Genomic DNA, 20,359 nt, shown 5'->3' on the forward strand with positions numbered 1-20,359 from the left:
AGACACTATTGATGGCTAAAGATACCACAACGATTGTAAAACACCCCCCACCCCCAAATCGACTGGCTGAATTGTTCCTAATAAATATTACTACTTGTAATATTAACACAACAGGTCACGTGGGGACAATAAAGAATCGTCTACATAGCATCAATTAAGCATGAAATTGCTCTTTACCTGAGATGCTAGCAAGTGCTGCGAGAGGTGGAATGGGAAGGATCCTGGAGTACCAGAGCCCTGGGGTGACAGGCCCCCATTCTCTAGGGCACTTGCTCCTGACATTGATGCCAACAAATGCCCCATGCCTATAGTTGAGAATGCCCCGGGTGCCATGGCGAACTGGCTCGGGTGAAACAGCAACGGGTGCCCTGCTGCACTCAGTGGGTTAAATAAAGGCTGATTGTGCAGGCCAGACAGTGCCAGGCCCTGGAGGTGATTGGCACTGAATGATGACGGGCCCTCCGTTTGGATCAGAAGTGGTGTAAAGTGTTCCTTGCCCTCCTTCCTGGTTGATTCTGATTCTTTTGGGTTTCCTCTACCTGTCTTGTCCTTCTCTGAGTTTCTGATGCTGAAAGCAGAGTCGCTTTCTCTACTTGAGTCTGCATATTCCTCTTTTTTGTCATGGTCGGGTCTTTCTTTGATCCTTTCCTCAATACTCGACTTAAAGGGAGATGCTGCTCGTGCTCCAGGACTATTCATTCCTACAGACATTTCCTCCTGGTGCTCCAACTCTTGATCACACTCAGTGGAGTTCTTCTCATCTGTAACAAATATGACAAAAAGCCAAGATGTAAAGATTAATGTGATTTTTTGAGGCATCTCTCTGAAGATGTGTGGCATTATACAAGAATAAAGAAGAAAGGAAATAAAACCTGCTAAATTTTATTTATTTATTTATGACACCTGCTCTGAAGACTCTCTTTTTCTTACCACTAATTTTTAAATAGCAAGAATTTATTAGCCTCAAGAAGCTATAGTTAAATAAAAATTGTTTCAAGAACATTGCAGGCTGAAAAATTAATCATTGTCACATTTCCGCTCAAACCCACTTCCTTTCTTTTATGCCAACCTTCATTCCTGCCAAAGCTAGCAGAAGGGTTTGCTTACCTCAGATGAATTCCCAAAAACTTGAAAGGAAAAAATTTCAATGGGACTTTTGGTAGCGTTATTTAACAGGCGATTCGGTTAAAAGGTGTGCCATGTAAGACCTCTGAGTTATAAAAGTCATTGAAAATCTAAGAACAGGGTTGGACAGTTTAACAGACTATTATACCCAGGTGTATTATATATTTCGGATTGTATTTATATATGTAGACCATCAACATTTAAACCTTGTGATATGTGCTTTGCAAGTCATTGGAGTTTTATAACAGACAGAGAAAATTTGAACCTCGTAAATTAAGGTCTGTGAAGCATAGCGAGGGGGTCCACTATTTATTTATTTAAAACATTTTCTTATAGCAGGGGAAATCCAATATATCAAATATATTATATTTACTATTATCAGAGTTATATTTACTGTTTTCAGAGTTATTAGCCTCATTACCTGAATTGAATAGATTTAAAACAAACCCAAATAATTAAAAAAAGAACATGTTGATCTACAAATAACTTGGTGCTTTTTAATTAAAATTTATTGCTTTGAATGGAAGTAAATAAAATGCACTAATAAATTACCAAAATGTTATTTTACAAATTTAACATACTCTCTCTCTCTCTCTCTCTCTCTCTCTCTCTCTCTCTCTCTCTCTCTCTCTCTCTCTCTCTCTCTCTCTCTCTCAAATAATAGCTGAATAGCTGTGCTTAGTAGCTGAATATAAATAAATAAAGGTGACTTGACTTGACTTGACTTGAATATATTTAACCCTTGTATGTTGTTTGTATTTTTGTTACTCAGCAAGTGTTCGTGGGTCTGCTGGACTCGCTGCATTTTTGGATTTTTAATTCAACACAATCAAAAAAATGTATGTTAAAATACTCTACAGATGTTTACTTCGTCCCAATTACGAGCAATATAAACAGCATATATGTTTAATATTTGCCCTTTACCTTTATTACATCACATTTTTTAATTAAAGTGCTACTCGTTTTTTTGTTGTTTTTAATAAAATGTAATAAAAAAAGAAAATCAAATTTATTCAAATTATGAGTGGAATAAAATCCACCAACTTACAAATAAGCAAAGTTTTTCAAAACTATTGATGTTTATGTATATGGGTCCCACAGACCCGAACACCATACAAGGGTTAAATTGAGTTCATAAAATGTTATAGAAGTCTGCACTGGGTCATACAAGGATTACTATCAATAATATATGTACATAAATAAATAGAAAAATCGTTAGATAAAAAATGTTTATAGTAATACAAATAAAATTTTTTTTAAAAGGGATAAACAAAAAGAAAACAGATTATAATAATAGAAATAAATAGAGCTATAGTTTAAAAGGATCGACTCACAAAATAGACAGAATTAATACATAAATTATGAATAAAGTAAAAGAAAAAATATATATATACTCATCATTAAAAAAAACCATACACATTTAAATAGATAGTAGTGCACACACCTCGACTGGACCTGCTGAATTTTAGTGGGCTTGATGCGGATCCTAGAGGAGAGTGAAGCGGCTCTCTGGTACTCGGCGGATCGCAGGATGAAGCATCAGACTCCGCTCCGTCTCCTTTAGCACACGCCTCGTCATAGACACGCAGAGCAGGCAGACTCAACTGCTTCCTGAGCAGCAAAAAATATATACATAACGACCTCAATCTATGCAGCATGTTTAAAACACCAATACAACCAACAAAGTACAAATCGTTGCCATATTTGCAAAACGAATACCTTTTTTCTCTCCTGCCATTGCCCGTGTCTCTGAATCCTTTGGCGAAAGGGTTGTTGTCGATTTTGAGCTGTGTAATCTACGGGAAATAAAACAAAACCTGCTGAAATCTGTTCCCTGTTACACCAAACACATGTGGAAAATAAAACAATAAACCCATCAAACTGATGTAGGCACTTCCAAGCTCCAAAACAGGTCTCAAACACTGCACCTTGAATTTCCTATTCAGTACTCAACTCTTCCCATATTACTTTTTTCATGTTATTATTTCAGCTATCCAAGTGTACATCTCAACAGTACAACCTCAAACACTAGGACAAGTTTATAATTGACATTTTATGCCCACACCCTGATATAATAAACATGTCTAATACTTTTGGTTCTCAACATTTATTTAGCTGGATTTGAATCAATTAAAATACAAAATAAATTAGGTATAGTGTAAGTAAAGGGGGTAACTTTCCACACTTCTAATTCAAGTGATGGTTCGTACCAAATCTACACACCATGTGTTTACGTGAGTGTTTTAAAAATCTGAGCCAAAATGTCAAAAGGTTTTCAAATTATGCAAACACTCCGGTCTGAAAAGTGCTCCATGTAAACAGTTTCTGCTTTGTCAGATGGAAACATTACATGACTTGCATTTTTTTGTCTGTTATAAAGACATTCGGGATTCAGTCACCATGATTAATCATAAAGTAATGGTTTGCTTAATGAATGGTAGTCTAGGCAAATAAAAAAAAAAAGATTGTGTTCACAACAGCACAATGCCTTTCTTTGTGCCAAAGACAGTCTATAAATAAAAAGAGCCTTGTTGTGGGAAAATGAGAAGTTCATTGATATTAATGGATGAACAATTTCCTATAGGCCACACGATAAAAGCTGCAACTCACCTTGTCATTTTGATAGGCAGTGACGGCTATGAAATCTGTTTCTGGAAACACATACGTCCTGAACGTACTGTAGGGCAGCTTCAATATGTCGTTGGCCCGGACAATATGAAACCTGGGTTGGTATTTGTGCATCGAGTTTAGGATAGTCTGGAAAAACAGAATGGGCTTTTGTTAGCACCCTTGATTTATTCCTTATATTTTTAATATGTTACATTTTTTGGCTTCATTTCTTTCATGTTTCCTTCCATTGGCCTATTATTATTATTATTATTATTATTATTATTATTATTATTATTATTATTATTATTATTAGTAGTAGTAGTAGTAGTAGTAGTAGTAGTAGTAGTATTAAGATATTTATGTTTGGTATACTTATTACAATCATTCCATAAAACTAATAGTACTAATAAAATTCTTATAGTATTATGAATTATTCATAATAATAATAATAATAATAATAATAATAATAATAATAATAATAATAATAATAATAATAATTTTATGAAAAAACTAATGCTATTACAATAAGGTGCCCAGACACAACAGGTGCTTGGGCCCCTAACTAATCTGCAATAACACTGAATTTTCTTTATTATGAAATGTTTTAATAATAATGGAAGCTGCGTAAAAGTAATCAGTAATTATGCTCTGTAGCCACTACAAGGAAATGCATGGGTTAACCCACTACAGCAGACTAGAAAGGCTGGCATGTGGAACGTGGTTTTCCTAGTAACCCGTGGCATTTATTTTTAAAGCAATCACTCCGCAAGCTTTTCTCGCTAAATTGCACTTAAGGGGCCGGTGACTGAAAACACTTTGGGGATCTAACAGTTTCCTCTCGTGCCTCAGGATAATGAGATCCAAAAAGACGCCAAAGGTCGTCGTAAGAGGCCCACAGAACTCCTAATGAAGGAACCTGACTACGATTAATCCACAGTGTGTTAATCTTACATTATCAGAGCATATGCATGGGCACAATGTTTAAGCGTAAAAAAGCTATAAAACGCGTTAAAGAGGATGTGGGATCAACCAAGCAGGCGTCCACATACCACTAAACTCTATGGTTTAAAACAAAACAAACAAACAAACAGACAAACCAAAAAGCTACAATTTAAAGCAATATACAGATAAAATAAGCAGCAATAACAGTCACAAAGTGGTTTGTTTTTTTAAATGTTGTTACCCTTTATAGGTCAATATCTCCTAAGCCATTTCAGCCATTTTTATTGTTACTTATATTCGACAGGATCAATAAAGCTGATCTTAACCTATACGTGGCATAACTGTGTGTGTGTGTGTGTGTGTGTGTGTGTGTGTGTGTGTGTGTGTGTGTGTGTGTGTGTGTGTGTGTGTGTGTGTGTGTGTTTAGGCCTACATAAAAAAGACAAGCACATAGACTGAAAAAGCGAATAAAAAATAGATAAATAAAAGACTGATGAAGGGTCTCCTGTTCATTAAAATCTAACTGTGTAACCAATTCATATCACGGCCTTAACATCAACACAGAAGCGCAGAGCAGCAATACCAACGGTCAAAAATACAAAACCGCAAATCACTTACGAATCCGTGTTTGTCGGAAATGTTGTTGGTGAGTTTAAGCTTGTGGAAGGTGACCGGTTTGGCCATCCACTGCTCCCCAGTGGCGGGGCTGTCCGGGTGTATGTACATGCGCTTGGGCATCTCCGGATCGGCTTTTCCCGCAACCATCCAACGAGAATTGTGAAATTTGTACCGACAGTCGTCCGCCGCCACGATGTCCATCAGCAGGATGTACTTGGCCTTTTTGTCCAGTCCATTCACACGCACTTTATACGGAGGAAACATTCTCCTGCGCGGAGGGAGCACATATTTTTTAACCCCAGACAGAATTTTAATAAATTAGCAAAAAAAAAAAAAAAAATGCACGCTATATATATAAAACTTAATTTTTTTTAATTAATTTTAAATCATAGAGCCACCAACATGCAATATTATAAAATAGAGCATTCATTTTTTAGGTCTAATCTTTATTACAACATGCTAAACCCAGTTCTAAGACTTTTTTAGAAAGTCAAAGGATAGACTCGTTTTTTTTTAAATGAACAGAATAGAACCAGCTTCAATACACACAAAAAATAAGCATAACCGACCAATACCGTGTTCTCATTTACCGTTCATATAATACCATAAATTTGATTATACATATCGTACATATAAAAATAAATATTATGATATTAAAGCGAGACAAAAAAGGAAAATGTTTTAAATCAGTGTTTATTATCAGACCCTAATATATTATTGACCCTTAATATTTAAGTTAACTTATTTGTACATTTTCTAATCTGATCTGCTAAACAAACTAAACATTTCTCCGTATTTCAGCAAGATTTTGCTGTCTCAGAAAAAAAGTTTTACTAATATTATACTATAAAACAAAACAAATGATGTTATTAATTTTCTTCTTCTTCTTCTTCTTCTTCTTCTTCTTCTTCTTCTTCTTCTTGTTTCTAATACATGTCTTTTCTTTGCACTAAACACAAGCTAAATAATTTGTTTGTTTTTTAAAATCTATATTTCGTTTTGATTTATACTCTGCATAATTAAGATGAGAATAAAAACAATATTTAGTACATTTTCGTATTTTGTACTTTTCGAAACACAATTCTACATTATTTTAGTAGATTCACTGATCACCAACCAACCAAACCACCCCCCATAACACCCCCCCACACACACACACACACATGTACACACACACACACACACACACACACACACACACACACACACACACACACACACACACACACACACACATAGACACACACACACACACACACACACACATACACACACACATATATATATACAAAAAAATCTACATTTGACAAATAAATTCACGCTTACCTTCCCGACTTGGTGATGACCATTTCGGTGCCAATTTTATGAAACTGATCCCAGAGTTCTTTGGCCTCGAGCGTTACTTTGGGGTCGTCCTCCACCTCCTCCTCTGGCTCGAGGCTCTTTAGCGCACGGAGGTGCGCGGCGGCGGCCGCCTGCTGCTGCTGCGGGTGAGAGTGGTGATGATGGTGAGCGTGCAGCGCTGCGTGCAGGCCCGCCTCCGCGGCTCCGGACAGAGCGTGTTCAGCCAGCGGCTTGGGAAGAAGCCCGAGGCTCGGGAAAAAGGAGGTGGGTTGCGCCGCGGCAAGGAACGCCGACACGGGGAAGTCGGCGGGCCGGTGCGCGTGGAACGGGTGATAAGCCATAGCGCCGGTCCCCGTAAAAACCGGATCTCTCATCGGTGCATCCACTAAAAAGGAACGAGTCAAAGCTGTAAGAAGCGAGAATCTATACGCATATGTCCGGGTGACAAAAAGGAACAATAACCGGCTGATAAAAATCACGGAAGAGTTTTAGGACGAAAGCGATGACGTTTCCGCAGCAGGAGAAAAGAAGAAATGACCAACAGGATACTATTAGTCCGACTGATGATGCTCCAGTGCAGTGTTTAACATCATCCGTCAGCAGAGAGACATTGGCACTTTACACAGGAATTTTCTCCCTGTTTCTACTACAGCTTCTTTATCCCGGAGACGCGCCGGAAAACAAGGCAGCTCCAGGAACAGGAAAAGCCCAAACTCATCCGGAGCTCAGCGTGAGTTTTGGTCTTCAACACTTCTGTCTTTTGCGCTTCCCTCCTCCTCTCTGCTCGCCCACACTAATGAGCCAAGCGCCTTGATTGCCGATTTTACGCGTCACGGACCAATCGCGGCGCGCGGTGGGCGTAGCTTTGACGGATCGAGCCAAGGGGAGGCGGGCCGAGGATGAGGAGGTGGGCCGATGGGGGGGCTCGAAGGTGTCGGAAGCTTTTGCAGCGAGAAAACATGTCAACAGGATAAAATATTAACCAATGACATAGAGAAGATGTGGAAATCCCACCCCTCCTTTACCCCTCCACCCCCCAGGAATAAAAAAAAAGAGGCAGGCAAACAGCAGAGAAAGAGAAGAGAGAGAGAGAGAGAGAGAGAGAGAGAGAGAGAGAGAGAGAGAGAGAGAGAGAGAGAGAGAGAGAGAGAATTGATAGTTATTGACTGGCATGTACAGCACGTGCATTCAAGACAAAATACAATATTGTTTGTAAATGAATAAATATATACACGTGCATATTATTCCCGTCACATCACTGATTATACTGTGGGGCTATAATAATAATAATAATAATAATAATAATAATAATAATAATAATAATAATAATAATAATAATAATAATAATAATAATAATAATAATATCTATCTATCTATCTATCTATCTATCTATCTATCTATCTATCTATCTATCTATCTATCTATCTATCTATCTATCTATCTATCTATCTGTTTATTTATTTATTTACAAACAATATATAAAGCACGTTTCTTTCTAGAAAAGTCATACCTTTATTATTTTGATGGAGTATCATAAAACCTCAATAATACACTTTAAAGTCAAGAGTAATGGATTATATTATATCCAGATACCGGAGAAAGCAGTTTTAGAATTAGTTTCCCGTTTTAGGACGAAGCTGTCTCATTAAATCCACCAAAAAAAAAAAAAAAAAAAATCCAACTATTGTTTTTTTGCGCTTCGCTGCTCAGAAAGCGACGGCGCGGCCCCTTTAAGGCGCTCCGTCAGCGCTCGCTGATTAAGTGGGACTGCGCTATTTGTTAAAAGGGCGCTTGGCGCCAGTCGGCTGGGGTCCTACAATAAGAACCTGGCCCGTGTCACTTCATATTTACCCCCTGAGTCCTCAAACAGCGCGCACCCATCCGCTCAGTGCTCACATCAGCAACTAAATCCCCTAAAACCATATGATCAGTGGGCAGAAATTAACTGTAAAAATAAAAATAAAAATTATTTTGGAGGCTTCACGTTTTGTAAACTTCTATACACCAAACGTGTTGCGCAATATGTTCAGAACTCGGGCTGAGAGTGAAATGTAAATGCTCAGCCTTCAACTAGCATGTTAACATGAAGTATATAATAAGCAGTGTAAATAAAAGGTCAGGCAGAGAAGAGGTTTTGCGCACGGTGATGGGTTATTGGGTACATCATAAATGCATGATGACTTCTTGCTGCTGCACAGCACAGGCATTCATTCATGAAGGTACATGACTTCATCCAGTAGTCCAGAAAGAGAGAGAGAGAGAGAGAGAGAGAGAGAGAGAGAGAGAGAGAGAGAGAGAGAGAGAGAGAGAGAGAGAGAGAGAGAGAGAGAGAGAGGCAGAGAGATGGGGGAAAAAGAAAGAGGAGCTTCTCCAGGTCTACTGAAATCATTGAATTCGGCTCTGGAATTCAATCTTGAACATCACAAACATCTTGCTTTTTAACCCTCTGAGTTTTGTTTTTGGTGATTTTGTGGATGTAACAGCTCTTAGATGAAAGAGCACTAGAGGAACCAGCGTGTGGATGAGAAGCAGCGTGTGTTCAGCACCTCATGGTAAGATGGAGCGTCGCTTCTCTATGCAACTTCCACATCTAAAAAAAAAAAGAAAAAAAAAGAGAAAAAAAAGAAAAAATGCCATGTGGACTATTTTGTTGGAAGTAGACCAGTAGGAATATTTTGTGAACTGTGAAAACAAATAAAACATGCCAAAACAGAAAGATGAGCATTTTTCTTTATTGCTTGCATAAATGATAGATCATTTTATATCAAGGAAACAGATCATAAGTTACAATAAACGATTACTATACAGTAGACATCAAGGTTCTAAAAGAGTCTTTTGGACTAAAATTGAAGTGTTTTTCTTGCTTATCCCTGGAACATAATTCAATAAATGACATAAATACTAACGATGCTAAATAAATATTTTTGACTTTAGGAATTTATGAGCTTTTGCAAGAAATCTGTTCAACTTAAATGGTAGCTTGTGATCAGTCTTGTTACAGAGAATCCAGATACATCGCACCATGATTTGGGGAAAAAAAGGACACACATTTCAGTTTGTGCGCAATGCATTATTTATTTGAATGCATCGTTTTTGAAGTGCTCACTGAAAGAAAACGCATTAACCTCACACGAAGGAAGTTAATGATTTGCAGTGTATATGCTCATCCAGCTAATTATATAAACAACAGTCAACACCGTGCGCGCGACTGTTTATTTGCACTAGAGCGCATGGTACCCTGTAACTACTGCAGCCAGAACTGGATGAACACACCTACAGTGTTGCAGCAACACACGTGTAGTGTAGAATTAACACACCTACAATGATAAACCAACGATTAAAGTGTTTATATGAGTCTAGAAGGATGTAAATGGAGAGCGATTGAGTGTTAATTCAAAGGTGGAGGATTTACTTACACCGTCTAAGCGCTTATATGTGTGGGTTTTTTTTTCTGCTCTAATTTTCCTGTCTAATGTTGTTCTAATCTCATCAGAGAAACCAGGCAAAACAAATCTAAACAAAATATTATAACGGAGTTACTCTGCTTATATCCAACCACACTACATTTATACAGATTTCTATTCTGTACATATTCAGAACTTTAACATAAGTTAAGGCGCATATACAGACCCAAAGGTGATTAATGATTTTTAGCTAATTAATGCAACACCACATGCACCTTCATAATAAAGAGGTGACACATTAACAGCAAAATATTTTTTTTAAATATCTCTTTCAACTGAAACGACTCAGATTCATTCATTCGATCATTCATTTACTTTATTCAACTTCAAAATGAATCCCAGGCCATGCCGAATGGGACGCCAGCATTATTGTAGTGAAAGTACTCAGAAAGAACTATTTTTATTAATTAGTCTATTTTTTATTAATTAGTTTATTACAATTGTAAACAAGACAACTGCAGCAACAACAGCAAAAGGAAACTGATACATAGTACGTTATGTTACATGTACATAATCTCTATATATATATGTTGACAATGTTATGGTAATAAACATTTTTTAACTGTGTGTCATTTATAATAATAATAATAATAATAATAATAATAATAATAATAATAATAATAATAATAATAATAATAATAATAATAATACTACTACTACTACTACTACTACTACTACTACTAATAATAATAATAATAATAATATTATTATTATTATTATTATTATTATTATTATTATTATTATTATTATTATTATTATTATTATTATTATTATTGTGTGTTTTCACTCCACCCCCTAAGGCCAGGCCTGGTTCCCTTGTCCTATCCACTGCCATACTGAGGAAACAATACACTTTTCAGAGCCTTGGAAATAATGTCTATACATTTCTCCACATTAACAGGTATCAGTGTTGCGGTCGACTTGAAAGTGTTTATTTTAAACTTGACTTTTAAACGATGTTTTAATTCAGTTATCGGTTTCAGGAAGAAAAATGGTAATGAAATACTCGGAGACACCAGGTTTGTGTATGAAGTCGGTTCAGATGAATACTTGACCCCGTATTTATGGAAATGTGTTAGAGAAATCAATCATTTTAATAGCTAATAATAATAGCAGCAGTAATAATAATAATAATAATAATAACAATAATATTAATAATAATAATAATAATAATAATAATAATAATAATAATAATAATAATAATAATAATAATAATAATAATAATAATAATAATAACAGAGATACACAAGCAAATACAGAATGTTACACAAAATACCACAACCACAGCTAAATTTAATGATGTAAAACAAACCTCTGTGCAATGGATGAGTCTCAATAGAACTTGGACCATTCATGTCATTAACATTAAGGATTACCACCAGTACGAATGTATAATTGTGTGTAATCACTACACACAAAACATGACTTTTTGTCATATCATAGCTCATGCAAAACAAAAGGGAAACAAAGGGGAAAACTCGGCATACATTTTCTACTGACAGAGGATTGAATATTATGTTCCACAACCAACTTCCTTTGATTCCGCTTGATTTCAAGAGCTCTTTGATCAGCGGTTCATGACTTGACCTTCCAGGCACTAATGCGACAGGTGACAATTTCAGCTTCTTCATTTTCTCAAAGAATGTCAGTGGAGAACAAATAAGTCAATCTGCATAATACACAGAAAAGTCTCGTTTTTTTAAAAACCTAATCTACTACAACGACATTACAGTGTTGCTACAGTTTCAGTTATAGTTTCAAATAGCTTTTATTTTTAGGACAAATGCTAAATAGAATAGATTTTTTTTCCCCCAAATCAATACAACATGCATATAAACATATTTATTTATTGCAAAAAATAATTTAACAAATATTTAGAAACGATTGGTTATTTATAGCTACTTAATAATTACATAGTATTAAAAACAAATTCATATTCATACATAATCTATTAAATAATTTACTATTGCTAATAAGGATACTGGATATTTTTCAAGTAGTGGCCATTATTCATGTTTGGGCAAGGTATATTCTATAAGGAAATAAACTGTGTTATTGGAAGTTATACTAGGCTGTAATAACAAGGTAACTGTGTAAAAGAAGCTTATAATCGTTGCTATAATCACCAAAAAAAAAAACAGCTTGCATTCTGGTAGAATGTAATATTTACTGTTTAATAAAAAAAAAAAAAGTTCTGAAGTCGAAAGGTAAATCAACCGAAATTTATATGAATTTCATAGAAAACCGTCTAAAACTGTCACACTAATATCAACACCATTAATTATTTATATATAAATAATATATATAGTTTCTAGTTATATTGAGTTTATCGATAACCACAAATTCTGGGGGAAATTGAAGTCAGCAATTAGAAAAAAAAAATGAACAAAACTGTATTAATGCGGGGGAAAAATAATAAATACAAATAAATATTGACGGGAAAAAAGATTCATCTATAAGGACAGTTTGAAAATAGACACATGTGCACGTGATCCTTTTGCAACGTGACCAATCAGAATTCGAGAAGTAAAATAAAGGGAAATTGATAAGCAGTCCGTTGATTTTTTTTTTTAGTTATTATTTAGCTTAGAAGTTATTTATTAATTAAATTAATTTCATATTCTCGGTGGATCAGCTGATAATTAGGCTCAATGCATGTCAGCAGCAGCAACAACAACAACAACAACAACAACAACAACAATAAATGCTACACTTGGTATTGGAGCTTGAAAAATAAACATTAAAAAATAACATATTTTATCAGTGTCTGGACTGTGATGCATGTTTCCAATAAAACACAATAAAAGCAAGCCAAAGTGCTTGAAGGCCCACTTTGTTTTGTTTTGTTCCGGCAACAAAAGACCAGCTTTTGGGGTTTGTTTTGTCTAATATGTAGCTTTGTTTTGGTTCGAAAATGCATTTCGACTCTAAAGACAATTGTCCTCATCTCTACGCTTCATAAAAATGAACTAATTCCACATCTTAAAAATACATTTGTACTATTTAAAAAAAAAATAGTATATTGTACATAAAACAAGTACAAGCCATTAACTGAATAACAATATTGATTGATATTAGCATTTGGTAACATCATAACATGCAAAGAAATTAGTCTACAAACCATTTATTATTTTACGTTTTTACGTTTTTGTACAGAATAAAAGCCAACATTGCACCAAGGTGTAGGTATTCACATGATTTATTGAGAAATAAAACTGTAAAGTAATAAAAGGGGAAAGGACTTGGATATTAAAGGTTTAATTCAATTCTAAACGATAAAAGTTTTTAATGGATCAAAGTTTTTTTGAACCATAAAAAATGGCCTTTTTATGAAATAATATAATATGAGTCTTTATATGACTCACTGTTCACATTATCAAGCCTACTTTAGCAATTTTTCAGTGCTCCTACTCTACGTGCACACGGCCCAAAATGTTTGAGATGCCTCTAAAAGGTCATCCATCCATCCATCCATCCATCCATCCAGCCTCAGTGAGTCGATCCACCGCTGATCAAAGGCACTCAGAGCCGTTGGAGTTTCAGCTTTGCTTGTATTAACTTCACAGGTCAATCTCTCTCTGCACATCAACATTGCATTTTTCAGAGGAATGTTCAAGATCGCATGGATTGGTGATTGTATGTGGGGAAAAACATCATTAGACTCTGCAGTACTGGTTAGTAAATACACGCACAGGTATTTGGTTCAAAGGTGGAGCATCAAAGCATAGACCTGTCCAAAAAAATCATCTGTTTCATGATCTTGTTCTTACATTCCTTTTTTTCTTTTTCTTACACACATTTGATCACCATGAGGATGGAACCAATTAATGAAGTTATGCATGTCTATCTTGCTGGATGCTCAAAAAAACAGAGAAGAAGGAAGGGGAAGAGCCATATGACAGTGTAGGGCTGAGTGAGGAAGTGAGCTCAGCGCTCCCACACAAGACGAATGGCTCCCCAGTTAACAGGGGTAATAACTTGTAATCAAAGCCATAAGACGAGCCAAGTTTTGGGTCTAGGGTGGAGGGGTTGAGGGGGTATTACTTTCTCGCCTCTTCTCTTCTCTTCTCTTCTCTTTTCTTCTCTTCTCTTCTCTTCTCTTCTCTTTATGTTCCATAGTATCAGCATGGTCTTCCAATGCCAAATCCATAGGAATCCACTTGAGCTAAAAAGTTACAACTGTCCATGTTTAGAGCAAGGGGAGGGTTTAGTGGGTGTAGCCTTATGTGCAACTTCATTCATATAAAAGCGACTAAATTCCACTGTATGTATTTTGAGCCAGAAGTCAACAGAACAAAATGAATGCAGCATGTTTACATGCTGGACTCAGCTGCAACTCATACCTCCTCCCCTGCAACCCACGATAAAATGTACACTGTGGATTTGAGAAGAAGGCACAAGAGAGAGTGAGAAGGGGTTCTGCTTTTCCTCAGTCACCACAGTCAAAAGAAGAGCGGAGACCTCCAACTCCCCCTCCGATGGACCAAAAAACGCCAGTCCACATCAGAGGGCAGGAAGGGGATCATCAATCTCAGGTTGGCGAAGCCACTTTCACCTCTCCACTAGCACTCCACACCTGGGACACATTTGACATCATGTTAGGTCACGTCGTCCTCTGGTGGAGTCAACGCCAGGTCGAAACAGTAAAGCAGCAAGCCCATCATGAAGCTCTTCCCAGCCATAAACAGGAAGGGGGCCACAGTAAGACTTTGTTTCTCCGGCTTAGGTTGCAGGAGCAGCCAGAACACTGAGATGTGCATTTAACCTGTAATGATACAATAGCTGTTTAAATACAAAACAAGAAGCAATACAAATACAAAGCAAATTAGTTTATACTTAATTTATAATACCAGCCGATGAGGATAAATTGCAAAGGCAAAATGTGCCTTGTTATCAGAGTGCTTAGGAAACGATTGGTACATCAGTACCTATACCTTGTTTTGCTATCCTTTTCCTTCGGTTGCATACCTGAATATATACACAGCCTCTCTGAACATCCAAAAGAACCAAAGGGCTTTATCAAGGCTTAATCTGTAATGATATCACTTTCCCAACCAAAGCTTGGGCCCCTGTACCACTCCGAGCCTTCACTCCCATAGGAATGCAAGCGTGGCTCATTACACTAAAGGCCTTAAGCTGATGAAAACCATTAAAGACCTGAAAGCCACTCTTGTATGGCTTAATGTGACTGCATTCTAACACCACACTAAAGGTACACGTAGAAAAAAACAGGTGAAAATAGCCGAAACAAATTTCTTTAAATTTCCCTCAATTCTTTCAATTCCTCAGGTAGACCTGATAAGATAGATAGCTTCCACTTTTCATCTAAGACAGAATGGCTTTGCTGTTCACAAAAATAAACTTAGAAAAACCCCGGTGCAGATCTTGCGTCGGACCAGCTAGCCCGTCTCTAATCTTGATCTTTTGAGAGAACCAGCAAAGCTACTCTCAGATCAGGGTTCTCATATCTCCCACACTCCTCTATGCTTTTTCAGGGAAATGTCCCCCCAGATTAAAAACACATTGCCCCAAATGAAAGATTTGCGGTGACAGAGATACATGCAACGAGGCATTAGCCTGCAAAACTGAGATGGGGATCAAAGTGGAAAAAAGAGGTTTGTAATCAGGGGGCTGTGTGCCAGCAATGAACATGGATGACTGGGAACGACCCCCTGCTCCCGTCTCTTTGCCAAATTAGGCATCTCTATCACAAGATACCCGTCAGTAACCCACACCTGCCCCGATTGTCACCATATCTCCGACCCCCCCCTGATTTATGTCATTTAAAGTTTAATGCAGCTGTCTCCTGTTAGCAAGATCATGTCAAAAATGTCCAACGAATAAACCAGCTTCAGAAAGGCAGAAGAGACATTTTCATCTTCATCTACCGTAATCAAGGTTCATCCGAGGAGGCCGGTCTGCAAGACATCCTTACCTCTTTGTAGTATGTCATATAGAAGATGTGATCGTGTTACATCGAATAGACATGCCATCTGGGTAAATCAATATTTGTCCAGAGCCAGCATGAAAGAGTAAGCTTCCTTAAACACATCAAAAATCATCGCAGCTGTGCTGTTGATAAGAAATACATCAAGAAGTACAATATATACATATATATTTAAGATTAGTGTTTCGGTCATAGCCAAGTAACAACTGGTAATAGTAGAATTTACACAGAAGAAGGACCAGTAGAGGGGGTGGTTTGGCAGCCACTTTGAATAAACTCCAAAACTCTTTTACATTTCCAACCTTCAGCTCTCGTTGCTACCTCTTCATGAGTTGAGTTTTCCCATCGCAGATTGAAAAAAAGACAACAAGCATGTTGGGTGCCGCCGATCTATGGGTAGTGAGTCAATAATAGGTCCGGTGGCACGGAGTATTGTTATCGTTAAATGTGCTCTCAGACGTTACAGGTGGAGTGGCGCAAATCCAGCGTCACTTTCAATTGAGCTTTAATGAAAACCCTACTGCTGCTGGGCTGTTTCCTGGAGCATGTCAGCTCTACTCTGCCAAGTTCAGGGTTAACCCATCGACCCTGGATGATATCTCCTTTCCACATCAGCCATTGGCTAAATCTGAGATCTAAATCTGCTAGGCTTTCAAAGTTCACATGCAAACATTGCAAACAGGGAGCAGAACATGATTCGTTTGAATGATTAGGCACGGTTTAACAGCACGATCGAGTATACACACTCTTGTGGACTACATTATAAGGAACAAGAGGGAAGAAAATAATGACACTGGTATTGCCATATGTCATGTGACACTCATCTCAATATTAATTCTAGGCCCAGTGTCTAGATTTCAGGTCTAGTTAATCATCTGTGAGAATGTAATATGTAATATACTCGTAGACATTTCTTTAATCTGTATCTTATTGAAATACATTTTAAACTTAGGCATGTTTGATGTACAACGTTTATGACAAAGAAATTGAACTATATTAATAGCAATTGGGGGTGGGGGGGAACGGTGGCTTAGTGTTTAGCATGTTTGCCTCACATCTCCAGGGTTGGGGGTTCAATTCCCGCCTCCGCCTTGTGCCTGTTCCTCGGGGGTTTCCTCTGGGTATTCCGGTTTCCTCCCCCGGTCCAAAGACATGCATGGTAGGTTGATTGACATCTCTGGAAAATTGTCCGTAGTGTGTGAGAGAGTGTGTGTGTGTGTGTGTGTGTGTGTGTGTGTGTGTGTGTGTGTGTGTGTGTGCCCTGCGATGGGTTGGCACTCTGTCCAGGGTGTATCCTGCCTCGATGCCCGATGACGCCTGAGATAGGCACAGGCTCCCCGTGACCCGAGAAGTTCGGATAAGTGGTAGAAAGTGAATGAATGAATAGCAATGGGATGAAAAAGCCGTTCCTGTTTTTCAGTAATGAAACACTGCTGACAAACTATTATCGGTAGCAAACCAATCTTTTGTACATTATGAATAATATACCATTTAACACATTTTGCAAAGTTTTCCTGAACCTACCGTGAAATTAAATCCAAATTCAAATCAAAACAGTTAAATCAATCTAAATAGATCGATCGAACCTCACGAATAATTTAAAGCAAGTTAGGCTTTGATGTACCCTCATTTATATTTATAGAGATTTCTAGCATTTATATATTTACAGAAATTTGCCATTACCAAATGCATGCAAATGATTCCATTATTAGCCTGAAAATTAGCTCAAGATTAGGCTCAAGCCAAGACACTGATAAAAAAAACAACAAAAGCTTATTAAATTTGCCAAACATTTTTCCATACATCACTTTTCAAGTACTTTTATTATATTCCATAGAGTTGCAAGGCAAGAAAAGAACTCCAATGTGAAACTAATCCACTAATATTGTGAGAGAAATCTGAGCCCCCACCCGCGCACACCAAGGCCCCCCCCCACGCGGTTACGTTCTCTCTAGTAGAACGGAATTTGTCTTGGATTAACACCAATAAGTGAAACTCAATTGGCATCATTGTAGTAGGCCTTGGGAAATCTGATTACAGAAGGAGTACGCTCATGTTTGCGAAAAGATCCGTGCTAATATCTTGTTTTCTGTTCTAGATTCCGGATTTAAAGAAAGTTTCAGGGAATTTCATTGTAGATTTTAACTGCTGTACGGACGCTTAACACAGCCATCTTCGGAAAAGAATATGAGGCCTCCTGTTCCTCCAGAGATGACCTCATATGGACAGCTATCCTTTGAGAATCCTGTCCATCTCATGCACAGAGTGAGCATCAAACCATCTGCTGCCACTTGGATGTCCACATGAGATGAATTTAGGAATGAATCATAAGGCATTCTCATAATAATATAACAATAACAGTGCTACTATACACGCCGACTTATGCTCAGGTGTTGGGGTCCGTTCGAGTCAAGCCTGAGGGAAAGAAAACCAAAAATGACTTATTACTCTTCTTTTAAATGGAAATGAAGTGTATTGCTATTGCTGTTGACCCAAAGTGGAGTTTGGGTCATTTTGGTTTTCTATTCACCTTGCACCTCCTCCTCATTTCTTCCATCTATCCTTCCTCATAGGCTGAGTTCTATCCATGTCTGTGACCTCAACCCTAATGCGATCAGTAATGAATTTTGTGTTAGATTAGGTCCGTAGAAATGGAGGCACAAGCGCAGTGTACAAGTGTCTGTGAGTCTATGCTGTAATCGAATAGAGACCGAGTAGAGACAGAATTTTCAATTAGTGGGAAGGCGAGCGAGCCAGCGTGGGTCCCCGCTGCACGGCCTGCAAATGAATAGGGCCAAATCGAATCAGTGCCTAATAGACGCAGTGCATGAGAGAGGGGGGGGGGGGCAGTCGATGCTAAATACATTAAAGTCTTGTGACCTTCTATTTCTGTGTGTATCCTCCTGTGCTAAAAAATAAACATAAAATCAACAGTTCAATGAAACAAGGTTGTTTAAATGAAATGTTGAATTCTGCACATTACAAACTTTTACATGTTATAATAATAATAATAATAATAATAACAACAACAACAAAAACAACAATACTACTACTACTGTTTATATGTTTTATGTACTACTACAATAATAATAATAATAATAATAATAATAATAATAATACTTATTATTATTATTATTGTTGTTGTTGTTGTTATTATTATTTTTTTATTATTATTAGTATTATGTTTAAGTGTTCATGGTCGGATTATTGAAGGTCTTAAAACCGTAATTTATTTTCTCATTTTATTTTTTATTTTTTAAAATTATTTCTCTCCTAAAACAGACCAAACTGCAAGTCATAGAGATTCTCACGCTACTCACGCAAATGCCACTGTAATGCAGACAAATACCCAAATTTGGTGAACACATTTATCCTTTTCTGGCTTTTCTGAGTCATTCAAAGAAACACATGGTTTTATTTGCTTAATGTGACCTTTGTGTAATAGTGTAGTGTATCATAGGCAGTGGGAAGAAGAGGTGAGGTCGGAATGGTAGGAGAACACGAGGAAGCCTCCCGAACTGTTTTAGTAGTTTCTATCCTATTCATAAACAAAAGATAAGGAAACACTTTATTACCCAACACAGACCATTTTACTGCTTTAAAATGATACAGGGAAGTGCATAAAACATTCAAATCTACTGCAAAGACATCTCAAGATCTTTCACAAAAAGATTTACAACAGCGGAAGCCTGAAAAGAAATCTTCTATTCTAATTTAAGACACGGTTTAAGATGAGACACACAGGTTTATCTTTTTGTCTTTTAGAAAAGGAGGAAATAAAAGGAAAGTGAGATAAAAGTAGGACATAATTCATGGGAACTTCATGACAGAGAATGAGCTAACTGAATGAAACTGAAGTGTTTGTGTTTGATACACTAGCAGGGATCTGAGCCTTTCTTTAAAAACCTGGACATGAAGTATGGCAAACACAGAAGCAGTGGTCTGATGACCAGTAACACCGTTGCCCATGGAGGATTGAGCAGTTAGAGCTTTTCTGTGGAAACAGAATGTATGTATGAAGCCTTTAATAGAAGCCTTTATTATCGCCACATATACATTACAGCACAGTGGAATACTTTTCTTCACATGGTCCAACTGAGGAGGTTGGGGTCATACTACAGGGGCAGCTATGATACAGCACCCCTGGAGCAGGGAGGGTTGAGGGTCTTGCTCAAGGCGGATCGGGGTTCAAGGCCAGGCACAGCCAAGCTGCCAGTGCTGGGCCTTGAACCCCGATCCGCCGATGAACAATCGAGAGCCTTAACCAGTTGAGCCACCAGTGCCCCAGCCTGACTGTCTATCTATCTAT

The 20,359-nt window shown here is 37.4% G+C and overlaps 1 protein-coding gene across 1 annotated transcript in view; it reads right to left on the reverse strand.

Moving 5' to 3' along the window:
- Window positions 1-7,451, reverse strand: part of tbx2a (T-box transcription factor 2a) — an 8,971-nt gene extending 1,520 nt beyond the window's left edge. Inside the window, exons 1-6 of the mRNA XM_027178799.2 lie at window positions 6,622-7,451; window positions 5,296-5,563; window positions 3,736-3,882; window positions 2,845-2,921; window positions 2,570-2,736; window positions 178-761 (exon numbers count right to left, since the gene is read on the reverse strand). Of these exons, the coding sequence (XP_027034600.2) occupies window positions 178-761; window positions 2,570-2,736; window positions 2,845-2,921; window positions 3,736-3,882; window positions 5,296-5,563; window positions 6,622-7,013 (1,635 nt within the window). The 5' untranslated portion in view covers window positions 7,014-7,451. The remainder of the gene's footprint in view (window positions 1-177; window positions 762-2,569; window positions 2,737-2,844; window positions 2,922-3,735; window positions 3,883-5,295; window positions 5,564-6,621) is intronic.
- Window positions 7,452-20,359: the final 12,908 nt, after the last annotated feature.

The sequence above is a fragment of the Tachysurus fulvidraco genome, chromosome 26 (assembly GCF_022655615.1).
Source record: "Tachysurus fulvidraco isolate hzauxx_2018 chromosome 26, HZAU_PFXX_2.0, whole genome shotgun sequence".
NCBI lineage: Eukaryota > Metazoa > Chordata > Actinopteri > Siluriformes > Bagridae > Tachysurus > Tachysurus fulvidraco.